Genomic DNA, 13,439 nt, shown 5'->3' on the forward strand with positions numbered 1-13,439 from the left:
CACTATATTTAAATGAGAAAATCAATGCTTGTACAATTTTATTAGTTTGGATTTAGCAAAATTCCTAAATAACATTTATGTGAAAAATATTTTATAAGGAAAGTTATCTTAATAATATGCCTTAATTTATGTTTAGGACGATTACGAATACGAAGACGAAGATGATGAAGAAGATGAAAAAGATGATAAGGGCAAAGTTGATCCAGAAGAAGATCCTAGGGTTATTAAGGAACTGATTGAACTGATTAAGAAAGCAGGTAAAGTTTTAGGCCACTGTAAATTGCGTAAACCGTCTATAATGAAAAATTATATTAAAAGACTTCATTGAACCAGTGGCATGAAGGTACAAACAATTATTAACATTACTAATTTTTTTAATAAAGGAGGAATCGAAGAACTCGAAAAACAGCTCAGCGGTTCAAAAACTGGTGTAACTAATCCTAGTTCGGACTCGACAACACCATCTGGAATTAGCAAGTCACTGTACGAAAGAGTTCTTAATAAGGCGGTCAAAAATACATTAAATTCGAAGAAAAATCCGTAAGTATTTAGATAATTGTTAGCAAATGATGAATAAAATACAGATATTTTCCAGTCTCACAACACTCCGCAACAGTAGAGGACCGCAAAACGATGGCCTCAGCCGAAAAGATGAGTCGCCTTCATCATCCAGTAAAACTGACAGGGGAAAGTTGCAATATACGTCAATATCCAGGAAAAGGTATAAATTTACATTAAACTATAAATAGATAAAACTATTGTTATTATTGCGATGAAATAACGAAAAATTTATTATGTGTGCAGGCCCAGTACCGAAAAATCTATCGAAGAAGACAAAGATGACGAAGAGGAAGAGGAAGAGGAAGTTAAAGAAGATAACGCCAAAACTAGACGAACTTTCAGTAAAAAGTTCCAGCCTGAATATGTAACGATTAGGAGGCCCAGAGTTAGCAGTACCACTGAAGCAACAGAAGCTGACAGGTAATCTACATTTAGAATATATCCAAAATTTTCTTTGGAAGTATGAAAAACATACAATTTTGCATTTAAGAATGAAAAATCATTTAGCAATCGAGTATCAAGCAATGTATTTTCGTTAACAAAAAATTTATTTATACTGCATTTTTTTATTTCCAGCTCACTAAATAGAAACAAGATCCTTGGCGAGACGTCCGATGAAGAATACGATGATGATGATGATTCTGACGAAGATGAGGACGATGACGACGATGTAGTAGAGGACGATGAACATATTAAGAAACAGCACACACCTCAGTATGTAAATATAAGAAGACAAAGACCCTCAACTTCAACTGAAGAGAGTACGACTTCTAAGTACACAGTAATAAGAAGGGGATCTAGTTCTACGACCGAATCTGCATCTGAAGCAAATGAAGAAACTACTACATCGAAGTAAGTGTACAAAAATTCTATTAATTCAAACAGTTTGACTCATTGTAATACTTACACTAGGTTTAACTTTAAATGTAAGAATGTAATTCAAAGATCAAATTAAATAGGAACAACATTTTTTGAAATGTTATTAGTATTATTAGTAGATAAGTGAGGCGGGTTCTGCGCCACACTAAATGAGGTCACGAACTCGATGGCCAGTGTCCATCGCTCCTTCAGCGGCTTCTTGTGGGCATTGTCGTTGTGCAAGAGATGCGTGGGTGTTGGCATGCAAGAAGTGTCATGGCGGCATGGAAGTAACGTCATTGGCTTCTGGGGTGACCCCGAAGAGTTCTTGAGCTGGATGGTGACATACAAGTGTCATGGCGGCATGGAACAGGTCTGAACCAGTAGAAAACAGGTCTTAAATTGAGGTGACCTTGACCTCGAATGATGCAATACCGGATAAGAATGATGTTTTAAATTTTAAATTTATCGCCAACTGGCCAGGTGCCGTTACTTCCATGCCGCCATGACACTTCTTGTATGATGTCACTTCCATGCCGCCATGACACTTCTTGTATGTCACCATCCAGCTCAAGAACTCTTTAGGGTCACTCCAGAAGCCAGTGCCGTTACTTCCATGCCACCATGATACTTCTTGCATGCCAACACCCACGCATCTCTTGCACAACGACAATGCCCACAAGAAGCCGCTAAAGGAGCAATGGACACTGGCCATCGAGTTCGTGACGTCATTTAGTGTGGCGCAGAACCCGCCTCACTTATCTACTATTACTACAATTATGATATATCTTACAAAAGCATAATATTTTTTAGGTACAAAACTATAAGACGTGGTTCTACTTTAAGCCCTACAACAACTACAGAGCAGGAAAGTTCTAGTTCCAGGTAAGCAAATGTGATATTTATTTATTTCGTTGGTCAGTTAAATCATTATCAAAACTGAATTTTGATACGAATTCATTTGTTAATAGGTTCCAATTAAGGCGAGGTACAACAGCTTCCACCACCCCCTCAACAGATGGAGCTACATCAAGGTAATTACTGCATAAGATATGCTTTCCAAATAACAAATAATTACTAATTTACAGATTTAAGAACTTTAGACGTGGATCTACCACTCCAAAAGCAACCGATGCTTCTGAAAATGTAACCTCTTCGTAAGTAAATTATGTATTACCTTACCATTGATTAAATTCTTTGTATTCCCCAATCGTGAGGAAGAAAATAACATTACTGTTTCGTTTTCCAGAAGCAGTACTGAAGCTAGTGTCACAACACCCTTAGACGATGAAAATGACGTTACACCAAGGTAAAAATGTTAAAAATACCATAAAACAATATGAAAATATTTACATTTTCCTTTACAGATCCAGTACAGTAACACGAAGCTCCACAGAAACTTCAGAAATAAATACCTCTGGGTAAGTAGTACAATATTCAGTGACACAGATAATACTATTTAAACTTATATTGTTTTACTTTTGACATCATTTTGTTTCAGATATCAAATTATAAACAGAAGTTCAACCACTACCCAGCCCGAAATAGATACAGTTGCAACAATTTCTGCAAGTGTAACTGGCCCTCCTCTCGTGTAAGTAAATATCAAACATTTCTAGGTACATTATTTACAGAAATACATATTTCAGAACTTCCACCCAAGCTTCAACAACATTATCTAATGATGAAAATAACATCACGACTCTTGCAAATATAGTCGACGACATAATAACATCAGAACCTTCGTCAACAGCCAAAAGTGAAGTTCCAAGCAGCACCTCAGAGCAACCTATCGAAATAAAGAAACCGGATGATCCAACGGAAACTCCCGAGAAAAATACTTCTAACTCTTCAGCGGCAGACGCCACAGACAATGAGACAGAAACCACACAAAAGAATCAGCCACATCTCTTAGACCCAAGACCATTCTCAGTATTTTCGCGCGATGCAAGCAGTACGGTGAGGTCAGTCACTGAACCGACAATTCAAAATTCAAAGGTGAGTCAATCAAATTTTAAATTTCGGTTAAAACCGAAAACATTGGATTCACACGATACTAGTAGCGATCACACTTCCACATCAGAAACTCCTGTTTTAAAAAATACCTACAGATTTAGAAATAGGGGCACTTCAAGATTTACTTCAGGTAGTCAAAATATTAAAAAACACGTAGAAGACACCGAAGAAGAGGAAGAAGAAGTAGATTCTAAAGTCAAAGTTCGTAAACGTATATCCACAACTGAAAAGTATATTGAAGAAAACAGAACCTTTAGACCTTCGGAATTAGCTGATTTGTCTTCTCTTACTGCAGTGGATTTCGCAAAAATCAAAGAGTTAAATTTCGGAAGAGGAACTCACAAGCGTAGAGGAAGACCTAATACTTTATCCACCGTTGCTACTACCACAGAAGACTCTATCGAGGAAGTCGCGGATGAATCATCGAGGACGAGTTCAAGAACTTTACCTTTAGCACGAAAATTAATTGAAAACTCACCTCTTGGACCAAGCAGAAGAATAATTCCAAAAAAAATCGACCAGCTCAACTCAAGTTCGGAGTTAAATACTACGAAAAAGATTCGCGGGTTTGGATCTAGAACAACAAGGCAACCGTCGACAACTGAAAGCTCTGATACCCTTTCTAAACTCGATGAAAATCCGTCACCTCAAACTGTTAATGTGACACCTAGAAGCCGCAGAGTAGTAAGAAGATTTAGAACTACAACACCAAGATCTGTTCTTAACAAAGATTCAAACTCAAATGGTAAGTCCTCAAGTGAAATACAAGCCTTTAGAAGACGGACCTTTGCAGCAAAAATTGGAAATAGCACAGAAGCAAGTGAAAACACAACAGTTGGTACACAAAATGACAAACAAAGTCCTTTACAGAAACTATTCAGCAAAAAACCAACCAGATTACCTTTTGTAATCCAAAAAAATGATGTCGATGAAGACATCGATGACAGCGCTGAAGATTCCAGCACAGAAGAAGGAGAAAATATAAAATTATCGGAATCCAACATCCGAGAAAATAGTGACGTAAACAGTTATGACATAGGAGGAAAACAAAGGGTGTTTAAATTAATAAGACCCAAATCTGATATCCTGCATGGCAAAGAAAATACTGAAAAGGGGAAAATAGAATCAGGAAAAGGAGCTCTGTCAATAACAGAAGCAACTACAACAGAGAAAATTTCAGAGAACAAAACCTTAGAAGTGTCTACACAAAACAGTACGGAAGCAACTTCTACAGAGGCGGTACCTGAAGAAACCACTACAGAAAATGTTACTACTACAAGAAAACAAGAAGTAAGTACAACATCTACTCAACCTAGCTTTAGAACGAGAAAAATCATTAGAAAACTGAAGCCTACAACAGCAACTGTTCTCACTGCTAAAATATCTACTACAGAACCCACCAATGGTCGTAAGCGTAAAGTAATTCGTAGGCTTAGGCCTACATCTGCCGCAAAAAACAACTTAGAAATAAGTAAACTTAATGTCAGTAATGAAACTCAGACTGAAGAATCAATTGCAAAAGACAAACTTAATATATCCTCAGATAATATTAACCGCACAGAAAAGGAAGTAACGCCGAAACGCCTGTTCAGGCCCTCTTTAACAAGACCTAAAAGTAAATACATAAAAGCAAACGTAGAAAAAGACACGTCAACAGAAGCAACTGAGGATATAAAACCGCCAGTGAGAGTATCCTTCCGAAAACTATCAAACAGAAATTCCACTCGTGCTAACCTAAACAATGACGGACAGGATTCTACGAAACACATTTTCAGGCCCAAAGTGTCTGATTTAAGAAGTAAATACAAAGGAGAAAGAAAACCTTTTAAACCATTCGTAAGATCAACCACGGTTAAAAATGAGATACTAAATACTACAGAAAGTACAAAGAATGACACTACTCCTGAGCAGGAAGCAGTAAACGAAGAGACAGCTAGTGAAAAACACTTTGACACTACATCCGCCAAATCTGAAGACAGTTCATCTACAGACAGCGTTCAAATAGATTCTATTTCTAAGCAGTTTGTTACACAAAAATTGAATATCTTGGAAAATAATCTAAATGATACTGAAACTCGAGATAGTACAGAAACAACCAACATTATAGATAATTCTCTCACAACCATAAAAACTGTTGAAAGCAGTACTAGCAATTACTTTGTCGAAAACAACATATTGACTACTGCAGCCGAAGATTCAACAAATGTATCAGACGCCGCAACAGAAGACAGTGCTACAACACAATTTACTGAAGAATCAGATGGTATTAATGAAACAACACCCAATGTTGAAGAATCAAAGGAAGAAATAGGAATAAGTACAACTTTACATAACTTCCAGACCACCGATTCTTCAACAACGGAAGATAATATGCAGGAGTATACTGACCATTATGACAGAGAAGATGAAAATGATAACGAGGACGACGAAGATGCATCCGATGAGCCAGGAAAAGAAAATAGAAATTATATCTCGATTTTCAGATCATCATCTACAAGTGACTCCTTCAAAGATTTTGATTCTGAGACAGACATGGACTCACCTAAATTTGAAGATTTGTTCGAGGACAAGGATAAAGAATTTTTTAATGACGAAATAAAATTTGAGGACCACACTGAATATAGCAAAATTCATTTTAATGACGACGACGACGATTTTTATAAATTTGATGACGACAGCAAATTAGTAGGAGACACTAGTACAGAATATAAAAGTGGATTTTCTTACTCGCCAAATGAAGTGTTTGACGAAATCACTGAAGCACATCCAGTAGAAACGTCGTCAATAAAAAACAAATTGTACCGCCCTCAAAGACCGTCATTTATTAGACCAAAAATTACAATATCTACTACAGAACGACAAACACCACGACCTAAATATAAGACGTTTTCAAGATTATCGACGAAAAGGTTAGAAAAAGAAACCATAAAAATTAATACATTCAACGACACGGATGAAAATGGTACTCCAGATAAGCCAGTCAATAAGGTTTTATTTAGTAACCGTTATAAATATAAAACTTTAGAAAGAACTACAGCTTTCCCGGAAGTCATTAGTGCGGAAAGTGATAAGGAAAATGACACATATTTCGAAGATGACTCCCGTTTAGAAGGTACAACAACATTTTTGCACATTCTTAACTCAGAAGAAAATATAGTAACAACTCAAAGTATTCCAACCAAATCTGTGGAAAATAGTGTAACAGAAAGCAGCACCTTAGCGGAAACAACCCTCAATGACGAATCAACTGCCACCAGTACAAATCTCGACACTGAATTTACTACACAACTAAATACTGACAGTACAGAAAATACCTTTGAATTAACTACAGTGGAAGTCCCTACTCTGGAACCAGAGGTGTCAACTATTACTGACAGTTCATCGTCACAAGCAGAAACTACTGCCAGCACCTCTATTTTAAGTACAACAGAACCAGTAAATATTTCGGAACAGACTGAACAAAATTCAAATATTATTACTGCATCAACAGACAACACTTTGGAACCCTTAGATACTACCACTGAAATACCTTCGACAACGACCAACAATTTGTTACTTGTATCTGAATATAATGAAACCAAAACTGAAACTACCACTGTGTCTCCAGAAACTACAACACCATATCGAAGAAGAAGTACCTTAAAACCTATTAACTCTCGGCCCAAATTTACTCCTATAAGGCGCAAAAATGCTTATGGAGCTTCATCAACAACTGAACAACGCGAGGACGGTTACAAGAAGAAGAACAAGTTTTATAGGAACCGTTATCAGAAATCAACAACAGAAAGTGTTACACCTGATTCTTCAGATATTTCCAACATACCCAGTAGCACTGAAAAAAGTACCACTTCTACATCCGTAAATAAACTTTTGCATAGATACAGTACGACTAGGACACCTGAGCCTATTGAAAAAGATGCTGATATTCAAGAACCTCAGGAAGAGGAAGATAAAAAGGAAATAAAGGAAGAAAAACTACCACAGTATTCAGGAAGTTATGCTCCTGCATTCAAGGAGCGAATAAATAACGTCTATCATGCTACACCAGCGATCCCTATAAAGGAATATATATTCACGCACAGTACAACTGAAGTAAACAATGTCGGTGACGAAGAAGGTGTCATTGAAGAAGCCAGTGAAGATGAAGATTCTGGCAATTCTGATGACGGTAAATTAACACAAGAAGATGAACTGGAGGAAAATTTAGAAGACAAAGAGGAAATTAACACTTCTTCAGAGTCTTCAGTTGATAATTACAATACAAGACTGGAGAAGCCTAAACTTGCTAGAGTTAGTAACACGCCTATAGGAAGTAGACGCTCAAACTCACCTGTACGAAGTAATAGTCCATTTACTGGACGATCAACAACCGCAAGGGTAGTGAACAGACCAATCTTCGGAAAAACTACAGAAAATCCTAAAGTTGCTGAGGATTTAACCGGCATTGATACAGATGCTGTGAAAAATAGAAACAAAAATTTGTTCTCAAAACATCGAAAGACAAACTCTCCAATTAATTCAGTATCAGCAAGTTCTGTAGAAGAAGAATCGACCGCAGAAGTGACCACCAACATCGATAATTCTTTGGAAGTAACGACTAACCCACAAGAGTATATTACGTTAAGTCCGCTTACAACTGAAAGCGTAACCAAAGCAACCACCACTGCTGAAACTACAGAATACTTAACCACTCTTCACCATATATTTGCAGAAGTCAAACAAAATGAAACTGACAATATCGAAACTACCACGGAGTCACTTAATTCATCAGTTACATCCACTACAGGTAAGATCGAAAGGTTGATCGAAGTCAACAGAATTGTTCAAGTTCAAACAAAAGAGGCTAAAAGAAAAAATCATGTCTTACAAGAGCAACCAACAGCAGAGGTCATACAGCCAGTTCTTGATAAAATAGGAGAAATCAATAGGATTACAGTCATAAAGGTAGTGGATGGAAACGACACCATTGTAGAGACTATAAATTCACAAGAAAACGAAATTAAACAAACAGAACCAATATCTCCTGTATACGTTCCGGAAACAGTAACAACAGAAAAATCAGAGTTGCCAGCACTTCCCGACCTGCCATTTATTGAACTTCCTGCCAAGGTGGAAGAAGTCCCCGGACCAAAAGTTACCGGAAATATAAATCTAACAGATGTAACAGTCACTATAGAGAAAATACCTGAACTCCTACATACACATTCTAGAGAGGATAGGAAATACGACAATCCTAGCAAAACGGACGACTTAGGCAATAACAACCAAGTAGCATCTGATAAGAAAACTGAAATAATCGACGGAATGTCACATATTAACGTGATAACGCCTAGAGCTGTGTTCACTGAAGCGACAACCATTGCTTTAGAGGGACTATTCCAAACTGAATCGACACAACCCACCAGCGGCCTAAAAACCGTGCCTTACGACGAGTTACTAGAAACAGAGCACTCGAAGTTCGTCAACGTTAGAGTTTTACACCCGGATGAAAACTTTGGCAAGGCAATAAGGGACAATTCAAAACTGCTTCCCATCAAACTGTTGAAACAAGACGAAAAAGAGGTCACCCTGAGGGCAAAGGTTGTTGAAGTGCGACCTAAATCTAATTTAGACACCATAAAAATCGTTCCAATAAAGGTTGAGATGTCGAAGAGGATTTCCGATAACTTACCAGTACTTAGAGTAACGCCACAAGATACAAAATATACTGAATATACATAAAAAAAAAGGATTGAAGTACATATAGATAAAATAAAACAGACTTAATTACAGAGAATTATAGGTAAATAGGTATAATTTATAGTATTATTATGTTATGTATATACATAAGATCGTTGTTATATTATATTATGTTTTAATTTAATTGTATGTGTGAATAAATTGTTGTAAATAATGAGCACGTTTGTAATATATCTGCACATTTTTCTTATCTTGTGTTTTTTCTGTGTGCCATAACAATGGTTCAATAAACTTACTTTTAAGGTGGAGAGTGGGGTTTATTTCTTACTTCAATGTAACTACTCTCAGTGTTACTCAATTGTTAAAACTATCGCAGAGGAAAATTGCTATCGATATAATAAACATAATTTTTACATCCACAATCAGAAAAAATATGTTGCAAGAAATTCCTCCTTAGTTAAGGATTAGAATGTCAAACTAATACACTTGGACTGATTGTAGTACTCTTCAAAATGGGAAACAATTCTCTCTAAAATAAGCTGTAAAGGAGCTATATTCCTTAGAGGTACATTAAAAAAAAGGATTTTTCAGGATATTTGAGAAGAAATGTTTTAATTGACAATACGAGAATTATAATTTTTTTATTGTAACTGAATCCAAGGTAACATTTTAATATATCGTATGTAAAATTTCACTAAAACTGAAAGTGGAAAATGGTGGCTTTTAAGGGGACTAAATATCATCCCCAGTTTCTGACTCGGACAGAGCTGCTCAAGACCGAGAAAGATCACATTCGGTTAGAAAGAATAAGACGTAAGCGCGGTGATTTGGGATAGCGCATGTACGAATACACTGAAGCGTGTCCTTTGCCGTGTCAAGTGTGCATTTGTGGGTGGAGCTATTTCAGACGCAAACTTATTTACATCGGTATGTACAATTTTTTTTGACATTCTGTAGGGTTAGTGTACCGTACGCAGTGGATAAGTGTACACTTTGGGCGTATATATTTTAAATTTTTGCAAAAAAGCCAGCTAGGACGTCTTCAAACTGACATATCTTCATAACAAGTCAGAACTGATCCTCAGTTTATTTGACCCTTTTAACAAGAAACATCCTGTAGAAGTTTGGCAGTGGAATTAACTATTTAGTAAACAGTCAAGTAAGAGGATGTTTTTTTTTAAAGTACAACAGATTAGTGAAACTTATTATAGTCTGCCAAACATAGCTTAAAGGAAAATATTGCAGAAAAATGACAATTTCTGTTTACTAATTCACCAGTTTCAGGGATTTTTTAAAATCTGAACTGGAAAAAAATATGAATTTTGTTAAAAAAATAGAATATGCATCTCTACTCTATTACATAACATTTGATAATTTGGTAATAATTATATCAGCAATACTGTACACATAATTTTTTCTATAAGGTACAACTAAGACCAGTGTTCAAAATAAAAAAGCGTAGGATGTTTCTCGAAAAACGGTATTCTGTAATTGGCGGTTTTGATGTCCATAACTATGAAGTACAACAAATTAGAAAAAACCGTATAAAAACTAGCAATTATATAACAGAGCGGTACGGAAAAAAGAACTCAATTAAATTTCTTGTATCCTAATTCACGTTTAGAACGGTTTGCGAGCTTTACGCTGGGTACATTTCAAACAAAAAAGCTTTCTTGGGAAAGTTAACGCCGAGATCCGAAAAACCACTTTGATCTGTAAACAAGCGTAATATTAAAGTAATTAATTATTGGCACCATTTAACTGCTTGCCTTTACATCACTGTCTTCCTTGTTGGTGTCTTCTACCGATTTTCGAATTGAATGAATTACTCTGTTCAGTCGCATGCAACAATGTTTCTCATTGTACTGTGGCCAATCAAGAAAAACCGACAAAGAAGGCAAAAAGAACACACAAAATTTTAAAAAATTGATATACACAGCTGAAAAATTTAATATTAAATGTCTGTGATAAATTTAATTCACTATTTGCCATAATTCTAAATTATTGTTACGATACTATGAAGATTACAGCCAAATATTTACTGTGTTTGATATTAAAAACAAACCAAGACCTGTGTCTGTTCTTAATTTTACTTTCTTTTCTATCTAGACACTAGAGTCAGTAATACATATAAATCTGGTGTATTACGCTTACTGTACCTACCTAAGTAATTTACGGGGTGTTAGAGAAATAACTTTCGTATATTTCCTCGTACTAAAATTGTTGTAACCCGTATGGGTAATAATTGTGTCCGTTAATAAACTGAAAAGAGAAAACTAAATATTTAATTAATACCTAATAGCGAACTTTCTCTGCATGCAGCAACTGTTATTTGATTAAGGTATTGTTGAAAAAGTCAAGTACTGATATATTTTCCATACTTAAAACATACTTACATATATCATTAACTAATTAAAGGTGGACTACTGACAGAAAAGTCAGTTTTCTATTTACTTTTGCTTCATAATTTATTTTTTCTTTAGATCAACTCAATTACAATGTCTCTAGACATATGGTAAGTTATTCTGGCTTTCAAAAAAATATCTAATAGCACACGCATACCTACTAACAAATAACAAAAGGCAAGCCCTTGTAGATTTCATAACGCCAACAGTGATCGGTATATACATTGCATTCACCAGTTCTGGGGCTGGTAAATAGAGTTCAGAGTTACGTAGTATCTTATTATTATCTAAGACAGTCATCTAGAAATAATATCTACGTACATTTAAATATGTAATACTATTAGTAAGACTAGCTCAACTATAATTCATTTAAAATTCTATTTACATTTTTTAAACTGTTATACAAATTAATATACAAGGTAGGAAAGTACCGATGGTCTATCTGAAGTTACGTAAGAGCGATAAAGTAAGCGATAGAAATCCATGTGATAGACACGGATGGGTATAGTGAAGGCGTCTAATAGTCACCGCCCATTTCGCCCTTCCCACAAATAAGAAGTGGATCTTATTTGTCCATATAGACCATTGGTACTTTCCTACCCTGTATGTACTAGTTTAAGAAGAATTTTATTTTATCAAAAAATTTGGAAGCACTTTTTAATGTTATAATATTTTTTCGTGATGTAGCATGAGTTTTATTAATTAATATTCATGATAAAAATAGAGAAAAATGTGCAAATCACAAAAAATACTGATGACGTCATTGTTGTTCATTAATATTTTTCCGCTTTTTCCATTTATATGCCTAAATATAAATTGTTGCTTGTGCTGAAGTTACCATTACCTACTTTTATATTTTATTCAATGATGCCAAAAATTAAACATTGCATAATCTTCCGTTACAGTATTAGTTATCTATTTATAAAATGTGTTCGGCGGTTAGCTGTTACAAGAAAAAGGAAGATTTCAATTTATTTAAAATCAAACTGGCTAACAAACTGAAACGATGTCCAATTATTAAATTGCGTGTACTAGAAACTAGTTTTAGTATTTCCTGAATTAATTTCAAAATAAACATTCATTTATGAAACAAACGTATTATATTTAATTTTAGAAAAGATATACTAATTATTTATTTACATTTTGCACAAGGCTTGGATTTTAACAAATAAAAAATTAAACCTTCTTGTTTTAGAGTAAACAAGTAATATTACTATTTCTCACCTCAAATATGACATTAACTTTACTCAGGTCAGAATCGTCTAAAGTATCTATAAATGAGGTTATAAAACTTGTAACTTTGCGAAAATAAATAAACAATCGAATTTACAGTATTAAAGATTGCCGTATCACTATACCAAAATAAATTTGGTAACAATTTATGTGCTGAAAAAAAAATTTAATCTATATACGCTAAAACTCATATTAGCTACAATATGTAATTACAAAAACATTTGCTATTATTCTTATTGATAGATGTATTATTTATAAAGCTATTTTGTAACTTTAAAACAATATATACTTATTGTTAGATAAAAATATATTAAAAACTAACTCCGGCAAACTGTAATGTAATAAATTTTGGTTTCAATTTCGTTTGTAACTATATATCAAAAAAAACTCCAGAAAATTATTTGAAGTAAGTTAAAACGTTAATTATTTTTTGAGTACTATTGCATTTAGTTTTTTAAGAAAGTATAGTTCTGAGCCATAAAATAAAAAACTAATTACTGAAATGTTGTTCCAAGAATATTTCGCAAAAGATTATTATCTCTACGCACATTAAACTTTTAAAATCATGCTACCTAGTTTTTGCATTGGATTATAAAGACTTTTTTTCAGTTGCTACCACAACTGAAGGCCAACAACATTTACTTCTGAATAACCTGTCCAAGACATAGAATGCAAAATTACTCATAT

The 13,439-nt window shown here is 34.7% G+C and overlaps 1 protein-coding gene across 1 annotated transcript in view; it reads left to right on the forward strand.

Annotated features, from left to right (window-relative positions):
- The window catches only part of LOC108907948 (serine-rich adhesin for platelets-like), a 49,983-nt gene extending 40,619 nt beyond the window's left edge, over positions 1–9,364 (forward strand). Inside the window, exons 13-24 of the mRNA XM_018711811.1 lie at positions 137–257; positions 384–540; positions 596–721; positions 805–981; positions 1,138–1,413; positions 2,233–2,304; positions 2,391–2,453; positions 2,508–2,576; positions 2,669–2,728; positions 2,787–2,840; positions 2,921–3,013; positions 3,069–9,364. Of these exons, the coding sequence (XP_018567327.1) occupies positions 137–257; positions 384–540; positions 596–721; positions 805–981; positions 1,138–1,413; positions 2,233–2,304; positions 2,391–2,453; positions 2,508–2,576; positions 2,669–2,728; positions 2,787–2,840; positions 2,921–3,013; positions 3,069–9,156 (7,356 nt within the window). The 3' untranslated portion in view covers positions 9,157–9,364. The remainder of the gene's footprint in view (positions 1–136; positions 258–383; positions 541–595; positions 722–804; positions 982–1,137; positions 1,414–2,232; positions 2,305–2,390; positions 2,454–2,507; positions 2,577–2,668; positions 2,729–2,786; positions 2,841–2,920; positions 3,014–3,068) is intronic.
- Positions 9,365–13,439: the final 4,075 nt, after the last annotated feature.

Source organism: Anoplophora glabripennis, unplaced genomic scaffold (genome assembly GCF_000390285.2).
Source record: "Anoplophora glabripennis isolate ALB-LARVAE unplaced genomic scaffold, Agla_2.0 scaffold78, whole genome shotgun sequence".
Classification (NCBI taxonomy): Eukaryota; Metazoa; Arthropoda; class Insecta; order Coleoptera; family Cerambycidae; genus Anoplophora; species Anoplophora glabripennis.